The sequence below is a fragment of the Eptesicus fuscus genome, chromosome 6 (genome assembly GCF_027574615.1).
Source record: "Eptesicus fuscus isolate TK198812 chromosome 6, DD_ASM_mEF_20220401, whole genome shotgun sequence".
Taxonomy (NCBI): domain Eukaryota; kingdom Metazoa; phylum Chordata; class Mammalia; order Chiroptera; family Vespertilionidae; genus Eptesicus; species Eptesicus fuscus.
This window is the reverse complement of record NC_072478.1, coordinates 79,974,375-79,992,670: the sequence shown is the minus strand read 5'-3', so window position 1 is coordinate 79,992,670 and position 18,296 is coordinate 79,974,375. Positions and strand designations below refer to the sequence as shown.

At 44.0% G+C, this 18,296-nt stretch overlaps 2 protein-coding genes across 2 annotated transcripts; both read right to left on the bottom strand.

The window, feature by feature from the left end:
* Positions 1-287: 287 nt before the first annotated feature.
* Positions 288-6,738, bottom strand: ZMAT2 (zinc finger matrin-type 2). The gene is made up of 6 exons (XM_008141248.3): positions 6,652-6,738; positions 6,249-6,342; positions 5,054-5,177; positions 3,288-3,361; positions 2,588-2,733; positions 288-1,307 (listed from the first exon to the last, which is right to left on the bottom strand). The coding sequence occupies exons 1-6, from the start codon at positions 6,667-6,669 to the stop codon at positions 1,164-1,166; spliced, it is 600 nt and encodes a 199-aa protein (XP_008139470.1). The 5' UTR covers positions 6,670-6,738; the 3' UTR covers positions 288-1,163.
* A 1,020-nt stretch (positions 6,739-7,758) lies between these two features.
* HARS2 (histidyl-tRNA synthetase 2, mitochondrial) lies at positions 7,759-18,259 on the bottom strand. Its single transcript, XM_008141259.3, has 13 exons — positions 17,978-18,259; positions 16,492-16,566; positions 16,117-16,236; positions 15,898-15,993; positions 12,298-12,423; positions 12,098-12,205; positions 11,509-11,607; positions 11,091-11,184; positions 10,400-10,527; positions 10,064-10,306; positions 9,527-9,643; positions 8,982-9,128; positions 7,759-8,566 (listed from the first exon to the last, which is right to left on the bottom strand). Exons 1-13 carry the CDS (start codon positions 18,083-18,085, stop codon positions 8,507-8,509), a joined length of 1,521 nt encoding a protein of 506 aa, XP_008139481.2. The 5' UTR covers positions 18,086-18,259; the 3' UTR covers positions 7,759-8,506.
* Between the last annotated feature and the right edge of the window lie 37 nt (positions 18,260-18,296).

Here is an 18,296-nt window from a genome sequence, read left to right as displayed (position 1 = left end):
GAGTGAGTAACCCTGCGCCTTAGCCTAATTGCAGTAGTAAGGAAACCCTCAGTTCAAGACGGAGCTCTGCTTCACCATCAAAGGAGGCTAAAAATTATAGGAAAAGTTTTGTTCAGAGTCCTCTGGACAGAGAACCCATTAGAGGAAAATACAACTCATGCTGAAGGAACCAAGGGGGAAAAAGCGGCAAGGCTCAAATGAAGGGAGAATACACTGTCTATGGGAAATCCTCAGTGTGGGAAGAAAAAAAATACACAGGGAAAAATATGGAATGTTCCCACCAAATGTGAAATAGGCCCAGTCAATGCCATTTATTATACATGTTGAACAGCCTCTGACACACAAAGGCTCCCACATGAGGGTGTGTGTTTTTTTCCGTTTTCTTTTTTGCATCAAACAGGTTCTTCCAAGAGCCTGCTCACAAGGAAGACAAAAACAGAGTAATCCTCAATAAAATAAAACAAACAGGAATAGCTTAACAGTCTACATATGAAAAACAAAGGTTAAAAAACTCAACAGACAAAATCCACACCAAACACTCATCCCATTTAATTTCCTATTTCATGCACTGAGGAAACCAAGAATATCAAGCCCCAAGGCAATAATGCTCTGAGGTTCTAGTTCAGGCTCCCTCTATGTGACAGATTCATGCACACACATCCGCACATACTACTGACCCAGGCAAAAGTACACATGCATGCACAAGTGGCCAGAGAACCACAGTGGGGGGTGGGGAGTGGCTGGTCAAGGATATGGTATCAACTAGAAACTGGGGGCCCAGAGAACCTTTCTGTGGCAGGCCAAGCAAGAGCCAAAATTAAAACAAAGGCAGAACACAGGATAAATGTAGGATGCTCAGAGAAGACTGGATAGATGAAGAGGGAAAGATGCAGGGGAAGTTTTGGGAAAGCAGCCTCAGAAGAGGTTTTCTTTATTGGGAACAGATGGGCAGAGGGCGGGTGATACACTGAGGCTAAAGGAACATGCCACAGCATTACCTCTGCCTCCTATGCTTTCTCTCAAGGTCGAGGGAAACCATAAACACCCACCCTCTAACCTTCCCCATTGGCAGTTAAGGACTTTCCCAAGTACTCCCCCTCCACCAAAAATGACCCCGCCCACACTCAAAGTTAAGCCCAGCAAAGGGCCAAGCGTAGAAAGCCTCAGTAACTCTTCTTGGTGGAACCAAAGCCAGAGAAGCCCATCACAGCTGCCATTTCATCATCCTCCTCAAATGTCAAGTCCTCCTCAGCCCTCCTTTTCTTCTCCTTCTGTTTCTCTTTCTTGTAGGCTTTGGCCTTTTCCTCCTGGAGGGGTGAGGGGGAAACCACTCAGTATCAGTTCAGGCTCCTGAGCCAAACATTGTTGAAAGAGACAAATGAGCTTCAAGATTCCTTTCTATTTTTAGGAGAAAATAGTTAAAGACAAGTAAAATTTCAAAAGCAGAGGAAAAACCACAGTAAAGAGTATAAAGGACAAGAGAAGTTTTAGCCTGTGGAGATCACTTCTCAATCCTACATTCCAGTTCATCTCTAGTTAATCTATACTAATAAAAGGGTAATATGCAAATTGGTCACGATGCCCTCACAGTAACAACCGAACAGCAGGCTGTGTGGGGCGACCAAGCCAGCAGGTGGGTTAGTGAGGGATGACCAAATGACTGAATAGCAGGCTGTGTGGGGTGACCAGGTCAGCAGGGGGGTTAGTGAGGGACGACCAAACGACCAAATAGCAGGCTACATGGGGCGACCATGCCGGCAGAGGGGGCAGTGAGGGGCAACCAGGCTAGCATAAGGGGGCAGTTGGTGGCGACCAGGTCAGCAGGGGAGGCAGTTAGGGGTGATCAGGCAGGTGAGCAGTTAGGAGCCAGTGGTCCCGGATTGTGAGAGGGATGTCAGACGGGAACTCAATTAGAGAGGATGCAGGCTGGGCTGAGGGGACCCCCCGCCACATACACCGTGTATAAATTTCGTGCACCGGGCCTCTAGTAGTTATAAAAGCAAAACCATTTAATAGCAAGTAACATTCTGAGGAATGTAGTACATGCCAGGAACTGGTCTAAGTGCTTTAAGTATATTAAGATGTCTAATTGGAGGAAATTGAAGCACAGTTTATATAACTTGCCCAAGATTCACAGCCAGTAAGTGGAGGAAAGAGAATTCTGATCTACACAGCCTAGTTCCACTAGCCTCTTGGAGACCAGGTACATTTATTTAAAGTAGTATAAACAATATGGCCCACAGAATCCAGAAAAAAAGGATAGGTTAAGTAGATAAGAGTGTTGGCCTGCAGATTGAAGGGTACTGGGTTTGGTTCTGGTAAAGGGCATATGCCTGGAATGTGGGCTTGATACACCAAAAGGTCACTAGTTTGATTCCAGGTCAGGACACATACCCAGGTTTTGGGTTCGATCCCCAGTCAGGGTGCATACGGGAAGCAACCGATTGATATTTCTCTCTCCCTCTTTCCCCGCTTTCTCTCTCTTTAGAATCAATTAAAGAGAGACAGAGAAAATCAGCCTCCCCATGATTCCTAACGTACTATTCAAAGCTGGGGGAAGGAAGATGGAAGGACAGGAGAGCCTTACTTCTTCTCTGAGCTCCTTCATCCTTTCCTCAAAATCATAATCCTTTTGTTTCTCTTCCATCTTCTTCTTATTGACTTCAAAACGTTTCTTCACCTGATCCAAGGTGGAACGTTCCACACGCATAGACATGCCCAGGTTTCGCTGATCTAGGTGGGGTCAAAAGTGAAGAAGGTAAGATAATAACAACATCCTCAGCCCTTCAAGTCTTTTCCTGATAATATTTTTTCCTTTGAGAAATTTTTAAAGAGTTTATTTGGGCCAATCTGACAATATATGCCAGGGAGCAAGATCTCACATGCTTCCTGCTGACATTTTTTTAACATCTTCTCATAAAACACCCAGCAAAAATAATTATAGCTAAACAAAAACCAAACTCCCTTGGCTTTACTTGATTCCAGAAGCTGCAGTCCCAGATTAATGGGATGCAAATGGCTTTAAACTTCTCTTATTGAGCAGATGCATGTCAGTGGGGACACCTTAACCCAGAAAACCATGGTTTGGGCTTGTCAAGAGCCTAGAACAGTGTCTCACTTCATGGCCTCCAGAAACATTAAATAATGAAGTAACAGATAACTTGTGCTGAAGCAACTGGAGAGTTCCCCAGGCATTAAAGAAAAGACCCAACAGAAACCACCCTTACCCCATCCCCGACACCAAAGCCTGATTCCAGCCCCAGTCACAAACCAACTCCTCGCCTTACGTTTCTTTCCATTAATGTGATCCAGGAAGTTGATGGAGTCCTTCACAACACAGTCACATACATTACAGTAATATCTAGTAAACAGAAAGAAACAGCATGAGTCAAATCTGTTTGTAAGGACTGTACTGTTTTCAACCAAGAAACTAATATTTTTAGGTAAAAAGTCTTTTTAGGAGGCACTTCTCATTTCCATAAAGCCTTAGCTCTTGGAAAATTGTGGTAAGTAACCTCCAAGATGGCCCCACAATGATCCCCACCCTCCTAATACTTCTAAACTGTGTAGTCCCCCCCCAATTTATACCAGGGCTGATCTGTGTAACCAACAGAATATATCAAAAGTGATGCTGCCCTGGCCAGTGTGGCCCAGCTGGTTGAGTGTCATCCCATGCACCGAAAGGTCACCATTTCAATACCAGTTAGAGCACATACCCATGTTTCAGGTTCCATTCCTGGTCAAGGTACAGGAGGCAACTGATCAATGTTTCTCTCTTTCTCTCTCTCAAATCAATAAAGGCTTTTTTTTTTTTTTTTTTTTTAAAGTAATGCAGCCCTGGCCAGTTGGCTCAGTGGATGAAGTGTCAGCCTTCAGACAGAAGGGTCTCAGGTTAGATTCTTAGTCAAGGCATGTACCTCGGTTTCATTTCCATCCCCAGCCCTGGTCCCTGGTCTAGGCTCTTGGGGAGGGCAGCCAATCAGTGTGTCTCTCACCTTCATGTCACTCTCTTTCCCTCTTCTCTCCCCCTTCCACTCTCTAAAAAAAAAAAAGAAAAAAGAAAGAAATCATTTTTAAAAAATCCTCAGTTGAGGATTGAAAAAAAAAAATTTTTTTTAAGTGATGCTATTTCACTTCCAACATTAAGTTATAAAAATTTTTTAAAAACATGGCTTCTATCTTAGGTCTGTCCATGTGGATCACTTGCTCTGGGGAAGCCATTTACTTTGTTGTGAGAAGGACTATGGAGAGGCCCATGGAACGAAGAACTGAGGCTGCAAAGGACAGCCATGTGGCAGAGGCTGGAAGTAGATCCTTCAGCTCCACTTATATCCTGGATGAACACAGACGCATCACACACCTTAACTGCACCTTTGTGAGAGACCCTGAGCCATAACCACCTCAGTAAGTCTTTCTCAGATTCCTACCCGCAGAAATTGCAAGCTATTTGTTGTTTTATGCTGTAACAAATTAAATCTGGGGTTGTTAATTTACATAGTAATAGATTACTAATATAGAGAAAAATGACAACAGTAACTCAGAGAAGTGTCACTCGGCTGTGTTGCCCTCCTACTGGAAAACCTAACTGGACAAAAGAATGGGCAGAAGAAATGCAGAGTTCTTGTGGGACAACTCTTCCTATAGGGTCTTAGTCTGGGAAGGAAGTGCACAACCAGATAATCTATATGACCACCTTTACAGCCAGTCAGGAACCTGAACCCCCTTTATAACTCCTAGCTTCCATTCTAGCTCCACCTAATTTCGCCTCTAAAAATCTCCTCAGTAGTACTTTCCTTCCAGCATAAGAACAAATTATCCCTTTTAAGATGGTAAGTAGTTATAGTGCTAATATGAAGAAGCCTACAGAGTGACCCCTCCAAGAGATATTATAATGTTAACCTGAGACCTTGGGAGACAAAGAAAAATAATTCTAAGGATGGAATTACAGGCAACAAGATTGTTATCCTGACCCAGAAATCCTCCTCAACACTTCCTAAAACCAACACAGTCTATTAGACATACTGACTACAATGAAAGATGAAAAGCCACTCACCCTCCCATCTCAGATTGTGGGGTGGTCTTGGTAATGACAATTGTCTTCCCAAGCTTGGATTCCAGGTCCACCTTGTAGTCCCTATGCCGGAGAAGCTCCCGCTTGACTGGCTGCACTGGTTTTCCTGAAATATAATGGGAAAGGAAGTCCCTTCAATATTGCAGTTCCTTAACCAGAAAAGAAAAGATATGCATGAAACTCAAAATCCAGAGGTTTACTCTCATTTCTTTTTTGAAACTTGAAGCAAGGGGCACAACAGTTACTTCTAGCAGTAGATAGGGAGAGTCAGAACAGGAAAAAAGATAAGCAATCCTTAACTCACTACAGTATTTCTTCACTTTATAGCCAACAAGTCAAAAAGCAATGTTTTCTACTCATTGATTAACTGAATTGAAGGGAGAAGTTCTGAATTTTCACAAAAAGCAACCTTTTAAAAAAAGAGCAAGGATATTCAATAATGTTTTCAGATATCCCAAGCATAATACAGAATGGAATCTTCTTCGAGCTGGGGAAATTTTTAAAAAGGGAACTAACATTTAGGAATTACCTGTTATGTGCCAAACACTATTATTATATAAGCTACATAAAAACTAAAAGGTGCAAGGTGGCGTGGAGGTAAAGTGAAAAAAGAACATACAAGTTTGAAAACAGATGAGAAAAATCAAATATTTCTTTTTGTACAGTGCAATCTCTATTCTAGGAGAGGCGCACCAATTCCCTGACATTGTACAAGGCACAGAAAACAAAACTACTAAGCACTAGCAGAAACAATCAAACCTTCCCAGTCTAGTACCCTTACACTTCTCAGACTACAGGAAAAGATTTAGATTGTGCCAGGAATGTTCTTCTCCCCCTTAAGTAATTTCAACAGAAAGAGGGTCTTCAATAACAGTAATGCATAGCAGCAAAATACTCCTCTTGACTTCTCTGTCACTCTTTTCAGGAAACTACTAACATGAGCCAAGCAAAGGGAGGGCAAAGACGCACAGGACAACAGAGCTGGAAAGCACCTCAAAATTACTTCAGTCCATCTCCTTGTTCATTTTATACATTTAAAAAAAAAGAAAAAATGAGGACCAGGAAGGCAGGGCTCTTACACAGGTAAGAGGGAAGTGCATTGCGACTCCCCACCGGCTCTCCAAGCCACTGCATCGCCTCTACGATACCCTTAGCCCTTGATGGAGCAGGCACCCACCATCCTTCTTTTCTCTCTCTTCCGTGAGCCTCTTCTCAGCGAGCTTCTCATATTCATCTTTGTCCCACTTGCGGCGAAAGTCCAAGTTTTTTGTCTGTGGAGATAAAAAGCCCTCAGAATTCGTTGCTAATCGTGTCGGACGCCGAGAGAAACCATGTCATCATCGGCAAGGAGGCCCCGGAACCTGTAGAGAACGAAGGCCCCCAGAACGCACCGGGAGGCTAAGGTGGCCTCAGGACCCCAACCCGAGAGACCTCCGCGATTCCACTCTGCGCCAGGGCCTAAGGGGCCACAAAATCGCAAGGAGGTATCGGGAAGCCAGTCCGGTGCAGTATATTCCGCGCTGAGAAACCACCTCATACCCTATACCCGCTGCAAGCCTCCGTCTACACACAACACCTACCCCACTGCTGGACGCCATCTTCACCGCGAAGTGAATGGGAAGCCGGAAAATGTCGTAAAAAGCGGCCTTAAGCCGTAAAGCAAACTTGTCCTCCAATAAGCTAAGCTTCTACCGTTGTAAACGAGCTAAAGACTGGAGGGCTCCTAAAACAGACTTGTAAGCCCCGCCTCCGCGTCAATAAAATGGCGCATGCGCAGGGAGAGTATGAAGCAACACGGAAGTAAGGGCACCTGCAAAGTTTTTTTTTTTTTTTGCTCTGGCCTTTGGAAACAACCCTGAAAGTTCAACTCATCAAAGGCAGAACCTGAGGATCAGTGCCCTCTAGTCTAATTAACTTGCGTACATTACCAAGAGTTTCTAAACCTCTAAGGCAGAAGCGCTGTTATTAAGGGCTTCAGATGCCCTATTTACCAGAACGGACTAAAGATATGCCGCCCGCTCCCCAACACCCAAGTGTCTGCAAAGGCTGCACCTTCCCAGTGCACACATGGAAGCGCTTTTTGTACCTTTGTCTCATTATCTTGAAGCAATGCTATCACTCTATAGTTAACGCACTTTCCCTCAACTGAGGATTATAGCCAACCTATGGTCACAATTTAATCAACGTAATTATACTTGGGAAGGTCAGTTATCAACAACAAAACTCTGGCAGATGGCTCACTATTAATTTAGTGACATGAGTGCTCCAAGTTGGGGGTTGGGGGAACTATGGCTGCTTCCTTCACTGAATACAAAGCATCACCCCAGGGAGGTTACTCCTTGCTCTAGATTTAGAATTCGCATCCTAGCCAGTTTTGCTCAGTGAATAGACCATCAGCCTTTGGACTGGAGGGGCCTGGGTTCAATTCCTGTCAAGGGCTCAATCCCTGCTGCCCTGGTCTGAGGGCATATGGAAGGCAACCAATTGATGTGCCTTTCTTTCCTCTATGTTTCTCTCTGTCTCTCCCCCTCTCCTCCATTCTCTCTGAAATTCAATGGAAATATCCTCATGTGAGGGTTAACAATAACAAAAAAATATTTAGAATTCTTAGTATACACTCAAGCATTTTCTATGTCCTATGCAAAACAATCCCTTGGTAACAAACTACTCAAACTACTACATTAAATATTTTATTTAATATATTATCTAACCACTTCTAGAACAGCCACCTCCATGGCAGGACATGAAACAGAGCAGAGATTCTGGCACAGGAAATCGTCTCCAAAATCTCAAAAGATCAAATCTCCATCTTGTTAGGTCACCTATTAAGTTCAATATTCAAAATTATTAGACAGCCTCACCCTACTATTGTTAACAATAGATGGGCTAGAGACATACCACATCAATATTGGCATTGCTCTGCCCTTGTGATAGCATCTCTGTCCTCAAACAAAGTAGACAGCAGCCATTTGCCCCACATCATTGTCTACCCAAAAATTGGACAGGCCAGTAGCAGGCTGGTTGTGGACAAATTCCCCAGAATCTGGTTCAGAAACCACAGTGGAAGGCTAAGTATCTGACTTCTGATCTCAATGGTTCAGAATTCTCTCAGCCGGAGGTGACTTTCTCAGAGCCTTGCTCACAGCAAGCACCTTAGCACCTCTTGGCAGCATTCCAATGGTACATGAAATCTGTCATCTGTCTCTGCAGTTAGAGCATGTCCTTTTCACATACCAGCCATCTGCACCCATGCAGAATAGCTGCTCACAATAGCCCAGGAGTCCTCAGGGCTTTCTAAAGTTCTGTACCCAGGAAGGATGGAGGCGGCAGAGGCACTGGTCACCCATCCTGGCCAGCTGTTGTGAAGCCCATCAGGAATTCAGTCCTAGATGAAACATTTGCTACAAAGAGCAGCAGATGACAATCAGGAAAGAATCAAGACTCGAATAGTCGCTTCTGAATTTCAGCCACAATATTTTCCCGTTTAATGGCCACCTGGAACATAAGAGAACCCTCATGTGACAAACTAGAGAGTGATATAGCTCCTTAGCCATTGATTTTCCAGATTCATTTTACTCTGTACCACCCCCACTACTTATGCAACCAGTAGGGAGTAGTGTGGGCTTTAAGCTGACCTAGAGAATGTATATCCTCAAGACTAAAGGGATTCAAATGCCTGATCTATGTCTATTTTGTTAATTAGTCTCAAAACAGCCACTGACATTTCATCTGTCCTTCTTCTGCTTACCCAGCCAGTATCATGGGCTACAATGGTTGCCTAGGATGGGTCTTCATTCATCTCTATCATTATTAACTCTGAAGATATTTCCTCAGCCAGAAACATATTTCTTAAAGAATCTTAAAAAGGTAGAAACACCTGGTCCCTTCTATTTTTGCCTGCCCCACTCACCTCCTCCCTGCTGGCCACCGAACGGAGCTTGATGACTCCTTCCTTCAGCTCTTGCTCACCAATAATGACTACCAGTGGAATGCCCATGTCCTCACAGTAGTGCAGTTGCGTTAGTAATTTAGGGTTGTTCTTATACAGCAGCTCTGCCTAAAAAGGATGAAGGTAGAGTATTTATTTATTTTTATTTTTTTAATTACTTTATTGATTAAGGTATCCCGTATTTGTCATCAATCCCACCCCCCCATTCCCATCCCAAACCCCCCCACACGCATGCCCCCATCCCCCTGTTGTCCGTGATCACTGGTTAGGCTCATATGCAAGCACACAAGTCCTTTGGTTGATCTATCTCCCTTAAAGTAGAGTATTTAGAAGTGACCACACCACTCCACTCCAGGAGTGAGCATTTCCAAAGAAATAAGTAGCTAGCCCTCCTACCCAAAGAAGACTGGGAAGATCTTGAGTTCCACCTAGGCATGAAGTAGAAATGGGCCTACTGCCTGAATTCCACATATACCTACATGGTTTGGAAATTAGCTCCACCATACCTTGATCCCAGCATCCCAAAGCTCTGCAATTAGCTTCAACCGTTCTTGGAGAAAGTTCTTCTGTGGAGTGGCCACAAACACTTGGGTCTCTGTGGTCCGTATCTTCTCACCAAAAGTCTGATAAAAAAGAAAGAACCAAAATAAAAACTTCCTTTGCACCAGTTAACTCCCAAAAGCCAGGACAAAAAGAATCATAAGAAACAGTCCAAAAAAAAAAGACACAGTCCAACCCTGGCGGATGTAGCTCAGTGGTTAGTTTTGGCTTGCACAAATAGTCAAGGGTTCGATTCCCAATCAAGGCCATGTTCCTGGGTTGCAGGTTTAATCCCAGGGCAACCAATCAATGCCTTTCTCTCCACCCCCCAAACCTTGTTCCTCCCTCCCTTTCACTTTCTCTAAAAATCAATAGGAATAATATCCTCCAGTGAGGATTAAAAAAACAAATTTTCTTTTTAAAAAGAAAGCCTGTCCAACTGCAACTTCAGAAACATGAGTTTTTAGGCCTCCAGTCCCACTCCACCCCTACCTAGGACCCACCTTCATCCTCTGCTCCACAATGGAGAAGATTCGCTCTACCCCAATGCTGAGTCCCACACACGGCACCTTGTGGCCTTTGGGGTTAAACATGCCCACCAGCCCATCGTAGCGCCCACCAGCAGCCACACTGCCCACATTCAGTGGCTCTTCCTCAGCAGGAGCTGGGGTCTGCAGCAGCACTGCTTCATAGACCACTCCTGTATAGTAGTCCAAGCCCCGAGCCAGGCTTAGATCAAAGCAGATCTGTGGGAACAAGGCTATAGTCAGTCCTAGACAAGACTCAGGACCCTGAGAACCCCAGAGCTCAGCAGGAGGTCCATACCTAATTCAGCTTACCTTCTCTGCAATTCCAAATAGAGTCAGGTATTCAAAGAGCAGCTTTAGATCCCCCAGACCCTCTAGGGCCTGCTTGCTCTGAGATAGTCTGGGATCCTGGAACATTTGCTCTACCAAGGACAGCCCACCTGAGAGACATGTGGGGAAAAATAAGGTCCGTGCTCTTCACCCAAATGTATTTCATCCAAATTTATCTCTAGTGTGTTCTAGATAGTCCTCCTCATTTTCTTTTTATTTTTTAAATGTTTTTTATTTTGAGGGAGAAAGAAGAAGGTAGAGGGAGAGAGAGAGAGAGAAACATCAATGAGAGAGAAATATCAATTGGCATCCTCCTGCATGCCCTGTACTGGGAATTGAGCCCACAACCCGGACATGTGTCCTGACCGGGAATCAAACCGGTTACCTCTGGGTCCATGGGTGTACGCTCAACCAATGAGTCACACCAGCTGGGGGCTCCTCATTTTCATTAAAAAAAAGATACTGATCTCATATGACCAGACTCTCCTCCTCTGCCTCTACCTTTGCCATCTGAAGACATAGGTGATTACAATAAATAAAAGGGGAATTAAATTCAGACAGGCTCTAGAGCTTAGCACATCTACCGAAAGGAGCTGCTTCAGAGGTAGAAGTTGTACACATATCGCCCTCCCTCTGGTTCTCTGTCATATAGCTTTGAAACTCTGGTTCTTACCATGACGTTGGACATAGTCCCCAATTCGGTCAGCCACTTCAGGAGCCAGGCCTTTCTCTGCCACCATCTCATGTCTCACATCTTTCCAAGATATCTGCACAAATATTCAAACATTAGCCCCGCCCCATGATCTTTCATTCTCTAACCAGAAAAGGATATCTTCCTTTCATTTGGTATTTATGTCACAAGTAGCTAAAACTAAACTCCGAAAAGTCAGCTAAGTCAGAGGCAGCTTAGGAAATCCAGCCATAATCCCCACTGCACAGCAAAACTTAGATCTTGCTTCAGAATATCTCCTTACCTCCCTCACTTCCAGGCAGTATTTCCTTTAAGGGTATAGATTTTACTCTAAGGGTATAGATGTAAGGGCAGGGCAGAAACTCTGACAGAATCTACTGAAACATGTCTTCTTTCTTACCTTGTCCAGTTTGTCTATGGAGGAGCAGATGGCACGGAACTTGCTTTCTGGAACACCACAGATGGCAAACATCCCATCCAAAATCCGCCGGTCATTGACCTGAGAACTCAATGGAAGTAACCCAAGTGCCTTGTCAATGCCCTTTCTCTCAAAACAATGACAGTCCCTACTCTCCTGAGTCATAAGAGATAGAAGGGAAAATTCCACAGGATGACCATTTAGATCTATAATAATAAAAGTGTAATATGCTAATTAGACTGGACATGTCCTTCAGGACATCCTTCTAGGCGACCTTCCGGACGAAGCTGGGGCTGCGAGGGAAGCCTGGGTCCCAGGTGCCTGTCAGCAGCTGGAGGGAAGCCCAGGTCCCGGGTGCCAGAGGGAAGCTGGTGACAGAAGCTGGGGAAGGAAGGCCTACTCATGCACGAATTTCGTGCATCGGACCTCTAGTATATATATATATATAAAATGCAACAGCTGAACTTAGAACATCCTAGAGCTGCAGGCTTGAAGTCTGGGTCATCTATGTTTTAAGACAACATCAGGCCAAATCCAGACTTTTCCCCTAAGTCCCCAGCCCTGACCTCACCTTAATGAGAAAGTCCCCCAGCTGCAATCCAGTTAGGATTTCACAGATGATCTTCAAACACTCTGCATCAGGGATCATGGGGTCAAAATCACCAGCAATGTCAAAATCCTACAGGAAAAAAAAGTCCCCACTCAGCAGCCAGTTCCCAGGTTGTGGCTCTCAGAACCATCAAACCATGCTGCCTCCTTCAGGTCACTTACACACTGACAGAATTCCCTGTAGCGTCCTTGGACTATGGTCGGGCTCTCCCGCCGCCACACCTTTCCAACGTGATAGCGTTTCATCTTCTTCAGTTTATTCATGGCCATATAACGCGCAAAAGGAACCTCACATAAATAGGTTAAGGAGAAAGGACACTGCATCCAAAGCTTAGGCTCAGAGTAAAGACATTAGGGAAGATTGGGCCTTTATCAATTGAATCTCATTCACAGAATAATCACCTTGTCTGTCTTATTTCCCACTATCCCCAAGACTTAGCAGTACTTGGCATTCAGTATACAGGATGAGCAAAAATAGGTTTACAGTTGTATGTGAAATAGTTTATTCTTGTATTATTATTTTTATATTAATTCTATTATTTGATTTTTCATCTTTTGATGTTTTTTTAAAATGTATTTTTATTGATTTCAGAGAGGAAGGGAGAGGGAGGAGAGATAAAAACATCAATGATGAGAGAGAATCATTGGCTGCCTCCTGCATGTCCCCTACTGGGGACCAAGCCTGCAACCTGGGCATGTGCCCTGACCAGGAATTGAACCATGACCTCCTGGTTCATAGGTTGACACTCAACCACTGAGTCACACCAGCTAGGCTCTTATATTATTACTAGTGGCCCGGTGCACAAAATTCGTGCACATTAAAAGGGAATTAATTAGAGGAAATATTTTAATATTGCTATTTGCCCTTTCTCTATAATAGAAGTGTGAGAGATGAAAGGAAATTAGTAAAATGTATATGAAAATAATATATAAATTTATTAATAAACAGTAACAAAAGGATATAACAGAGGCATGATATAAAAACAACAAAAACATGATATAAAAACAAGTGATGCAAACAATGACTGATAAACTAATTAAACTTACTCTAATATCTCCCTGTACACCACATTAAAAGTGAAAACACTTTCAGAGTGCTTGACCAATTTCCCTTGTGATGAAGTATTTAGAACTTTAACGTCACATGCTCTTTGAACTCGAGGGAAAGCAACATATAACTGACCATGTGCAAAAACGGGTTCAGGTAAGAGTTTGTCCTTGTGATTTATTAATAGTCATCGCAAATGCTGTCATCATGGGAAACTGTCGTTGAATTAATTTAAATGGGAGGCCAATGTCAGATGGGGACTAATCAATTCTTGGAATCAGAACAACCTCTCCCTCTGCCAATCCTGTTAATACTTCAGCTTCGATAATGTTAGGTTGTAATCTTTTGATAATAAAGCTGGTACCATTACAAAGACCCCATTTACTATTAAGATTTCTCAATAGCATGATGACTGCACCCACTTTCAATTTTAATTTATTACACAGAATTCCCGAAGGAGTAATACTATTAAGAAATTCGATGGGAAAATTTTCCTTTTCAGCATCATCTGTTGAATTAATGGAATCATCACTCAAATATGTGTGAAAATCTCCATCGAGTATATCCAAAATTTCTTCATTTAATTTTTGAACATGCTCATTTTTTAGACAAAGAATTGCATGTTTAGATATATTTTTAATATTATCTATAGATATACTATTTCCAAAGGTAGCTTCAATAATAGATCCATTACAAATCATTTCACAGGGGATTTCAATAATATCCATTCCTAAATGAAAACTGCTACAGGTTTGCCATCTCCGAGTTTTACTAACCATTCACTATAAGCAGAATCCTCTGATCTCGTATTTGTTGTAAGAGACAACTTTCTGAAACCTCCCCAAACAGTACAGTAAACTCGTTTGTACTATGGCCAATCACATAGCATGCAGTACAATACTGAGACATTGTCCAAAAGGAGAACTTTCCCACCAAATACAACATTCAAATTCATAATTTCTCTTAGTAATCTCTCTATGGCGTTTATAGCATGACTTGATGCCATGGTGCATTCATCAATAATGAGAAGTTGGGCCTTTTTAATAGTTTTAGCAACTTCACTGTTTATATCGAGTCTAGAAACTGAAGTTTCATTTAATGGAATTGGCAATTTATATTGGGAATGAAAGGTTCTTCCACCGAGAAGTAATTTTGCAGCAATTCCTGTAGACGCTGTGGGTAAGACAGTACCACCACGACCTCTAATATAATGTATTAAAACTTTATACAGATATGCAGGTGAATAGGATTCCTAGCTGGCAGACCCCTGACAGCAAGCTGTCCACCTATCGATTCTGTGAGGAATGGGACTCCCTCCTTCCTCCAGTCAGGGTCCAGGGTGCAGGTGAATGGGGTTCCTGGGTGGCAGGCCACTGACAGCAAGCTATCCAACAGCGGATTCTGTGAGGAATGGGGCTCCCTTCTCCCTCCTGTCAGGGTCTGGTTTGAAGGCCGGCAACGGCCCCTGATGGACCAGACCCAGAGTTCTACCATGCCTTGGCCTCCGCCTCAGCAACCCAGGACTGACTGCCGCTGAGCGCTCCTGGTGCTACGAGGGTGGGTTCTTCCCTCAGGCCTCGTGGGAAACAGCTCGGGGAGGGCTCAGCCCTTGCCAAGGCGACCCAGGACTCAGTGCCTCCATGCTCCAAGGGCGGGTTCCTGCCTCAAACCTTGCCCTCACCGGAAACAGCTCGGGGAGGGCGCAGCCATTGCCAAGGCAATTCCTGCAGGACTGACTTCCTTCCGGTTGGGCAAGCTTCTGTCGTGAAGGTGTTACACCCAGGGTTTTTATATAAATAGATTTATTATTGTATTATTTATTTGTACTGTAACTATAAACCTACTTTTGCCCACCCTTATATATTGAATAGTGTCAAATCCCACCTAACAAAACTACAAGTTCAGTAGAAATCAGGGGAAGTATGGGGATAGAGAGGATCCTAAGCTCCTCTGATTATCCCTTGAGAGGTACCCCTCAGCCCACCTCAGTATGGTGCTGGGTAAAGGAGAAATCTGGGTTCTAACCTCTAAACAGGGAGACCCCAGCCTCTAGATAGAGGCCCTTTTATTTTTTATTCTGATTAGCCATTTTAAACCAAGGAATAAAAAGAAATCTAAAAAAAAGAAAAAAGGAAAGCAGGGGAAGCAGAGATTGAAAATGACCCAAGAACTTAAACTCTGGGCCATTTCCTCCCATTCAGATCAATTCTCAACCATCTCAAAATAAGCAAGCTTCAGAACCTCGATTGCCTATAATTTCTGTGTCAATATTTATTAAAGTGTAGGTCAAGGACCAGCTGCATTTTAATTACCCAGATGCCTGTTAGAAATGCAGACTGCTGAACCCCGCTCCAGCCACAGAATTAGGAATATGTGGGCCTGGGGGCCAGAAATATGTGTTTCTACAAGTTTCCCCAAGGGATTCGGATACACATTAAAGTTAAATGTGTTTCTACAAGTTTCCCCATGGGATTCGGATACACATTAAAGTTAAATGTGTTTCTACAAGTTTCCCCATGGGATTCGGATACACATTAAAGTTAAAGTGCTCCAGGCCAGGCTCTGCTGGCAGAACTGCTTTCTGGTTGAAACTGGAAGTAAACCCTGTTACCAATGGACCTATAGGGTCCCAGAGTCACTCTTGTCCCTTTTGTCAGACAAAGCCCTCTGGGTTTGGAAAGGGGTAAGTCAGGCTCCAGCACTCAGAAGGATACAGTAAGGTCATAGCGCAGGGACAATAGCTCTCCACCCTGATCCTTCAGATCATAAATTAGCCCAGAGTCCTCTCCATACTTCTCAGTGAGCATCTCCTGCAGGGGTCAAACAGAAAGAGCCACACTTCAAAGGAGGATTCCAGGACATAGGCTAGAAGCCCTTTGGGAAACTGAAGGCAAGTGAAAAAATGGAGTTCTGGTACTTTTTTCTCCACTTACCTTTAGCTCAAATGCTGGGGTATCCAACCCTTTTGCTCCATGACGTTTAAAGCAGCTAACAATTATATCAAGTATTTTCTCCCTCACAACCATTTGCTGGGGGCTAAAATCTCTGGTGCCCTAGAAACCAAAAGTAGCCATAGTGAAAACAAGTCCATTTAAGACAAAGTGTTAAACTACACCTATAATCTAAGGCATGGAGTTGAAATCTCTTTGAGTTCAGATAACTCTAAGTACCAGTACCTCAAGAATAGATTTCTTTTTTCTTTTAATTAGTCTTAAAAGGATTTTTCAAGGGGTCAGGAAAAGACAAGCAGAACAGAGGGCAGTGCTCCAAGGCACTTTAATGGGACAAAGTGAGGCAAAGCAAGTTACCTTTGGAGTCTTGAGAATAAAATTTGACTTCTCTTGATGTGGTTTCAGTTGGGATGTTAGCACTGCCTCTGCAACCTGGCAGAAAAAGGAATGTGAGACGCGGCGCCTCTCCAGATTAGCCAGCCCTGTGACAATGCTGGCCCTGTGGCCCACCAACCTGCAGAGAGCTTTGGTCCTGAGTAACAAGAAGCCTGAACACTATTTTATCTACTCCAATCTCAGCCCCCCTCCAAAAACCCATGTTGTATCTGCAATATACATGTAATACACATGAGGTCAGGTCTTTACCATACAAACTGTCTGAAAATAGTTTAAGTACCCAAGAACAATGAAGGTAAGAACAACCCACCACCACCACCACAACCATCGAGAGGTAGGGTTCAGTGTATTTTTTCCAGGTCTCAGTTCCCATTCAAAGAGTGAAAATAAGAATTTTTAATAAGGTAGCAATGGTGCCCTGCCAGCATGATTCAGTGGTTGAGCATGGATCTATGAACCAGGAGGTCACGGTTCAATTCCTAGCCGGGGCATATGCCTGGGTTGTGGGCTCGATCCCCAGTGTGGGGTGTGCAGAGGTAGCCGATCAATGATTCTCATCATTCATGTTTCTCTCTCTCTCTCCCTCTCCCTTCCTCTCTGAAAACAATAAAAATATATTTTTAAAAAATAAGGTAGCAATGGTCATTAGGCTTGGAGACAGGGAAAAACTTGAAGATGGAAGAGAGCCAGTCCAAGGACACAGAGCATGTCTTAGAATGAACAGGAATGGATTTCCTAATTGAACTAAAAAACCAGACTGGTACGATGCTGTGACTGAAAATTAGTAACAAAAGATCTCAGCCCTGTTCCTGATAGCACAAAGCATCTGCTATAAGGACAACAGAGTCTTTCCTAACGTAAAACAGAACCAGTGACTTTGTTTATTACCAGCAGGCTGTGTGCCCTTCCAGAAATATAGAGGGTGTGGTAGTTCTATACTCTGGTGGCTCTCTCCTCCAAAGGTAGGCAGTTCAAGTCCACAATCCCTTCTCTGAAATCCCAAAATCCAGAAATGTCTGAAAACCGAAAATTATGTGGGTTGTTTGTTTGAGACTCATTTTGAGGTGAATTCTAATGTGAACTGTCTACTTATGGTCATTAATTACCTCCGTGGAAATAATCATATATGTTGCTTAAGGAATTTTCATGTGTTTGACTCCAATAGGTTCAAATAAGGAATTGTGAACCTAAATGAAAATACCCCCTTACTATAGCCATAGATAAACCATTTGACCATGCAGTCTCTGATTCCTCAACCGTAAATGGAAATAATAGCCCCAACTCCTCAGGATGGCTACGGAGATTAAAAGACAAAGCATCTACAACACTTAACTCAGTGCCTGGTGGGCACTCAGTAAAAAACCAACTGGAGCACAGGCCGCGAGCTCAGGCTTTCAGACCTGGAGAGCCTATCCCGACAGACAGGGGCTACCTCAGGCTGGCTCACCTGGCTGTGAGAATGGACCGCCCCGACACACACAACGCGGGGAGGCCGCAGGAGCTGGCCCAGCAGCGCAGCCCAAGCCCGCCCCTGCAGGAGCCCGAGCCGGGGCATCGCGCGGCGGGAGGCCGGGACAGCAGGAGAAAGACCTAAGCACGAAGCCGGCCGGACCCCAAGAAGCGTGCACAGCGCTGTAGAGGCAATGCCCGAGCTCCAGGGAAGGGGGTTGAGCGGTTCCAAATTCCGCAACCGGGGTCCCGTCCTCTCAGGTTCCCTCTCAGCCTCGGCATTTCCTGTAGGAGTCGGAAGTGGTGTTGCGCTCGGC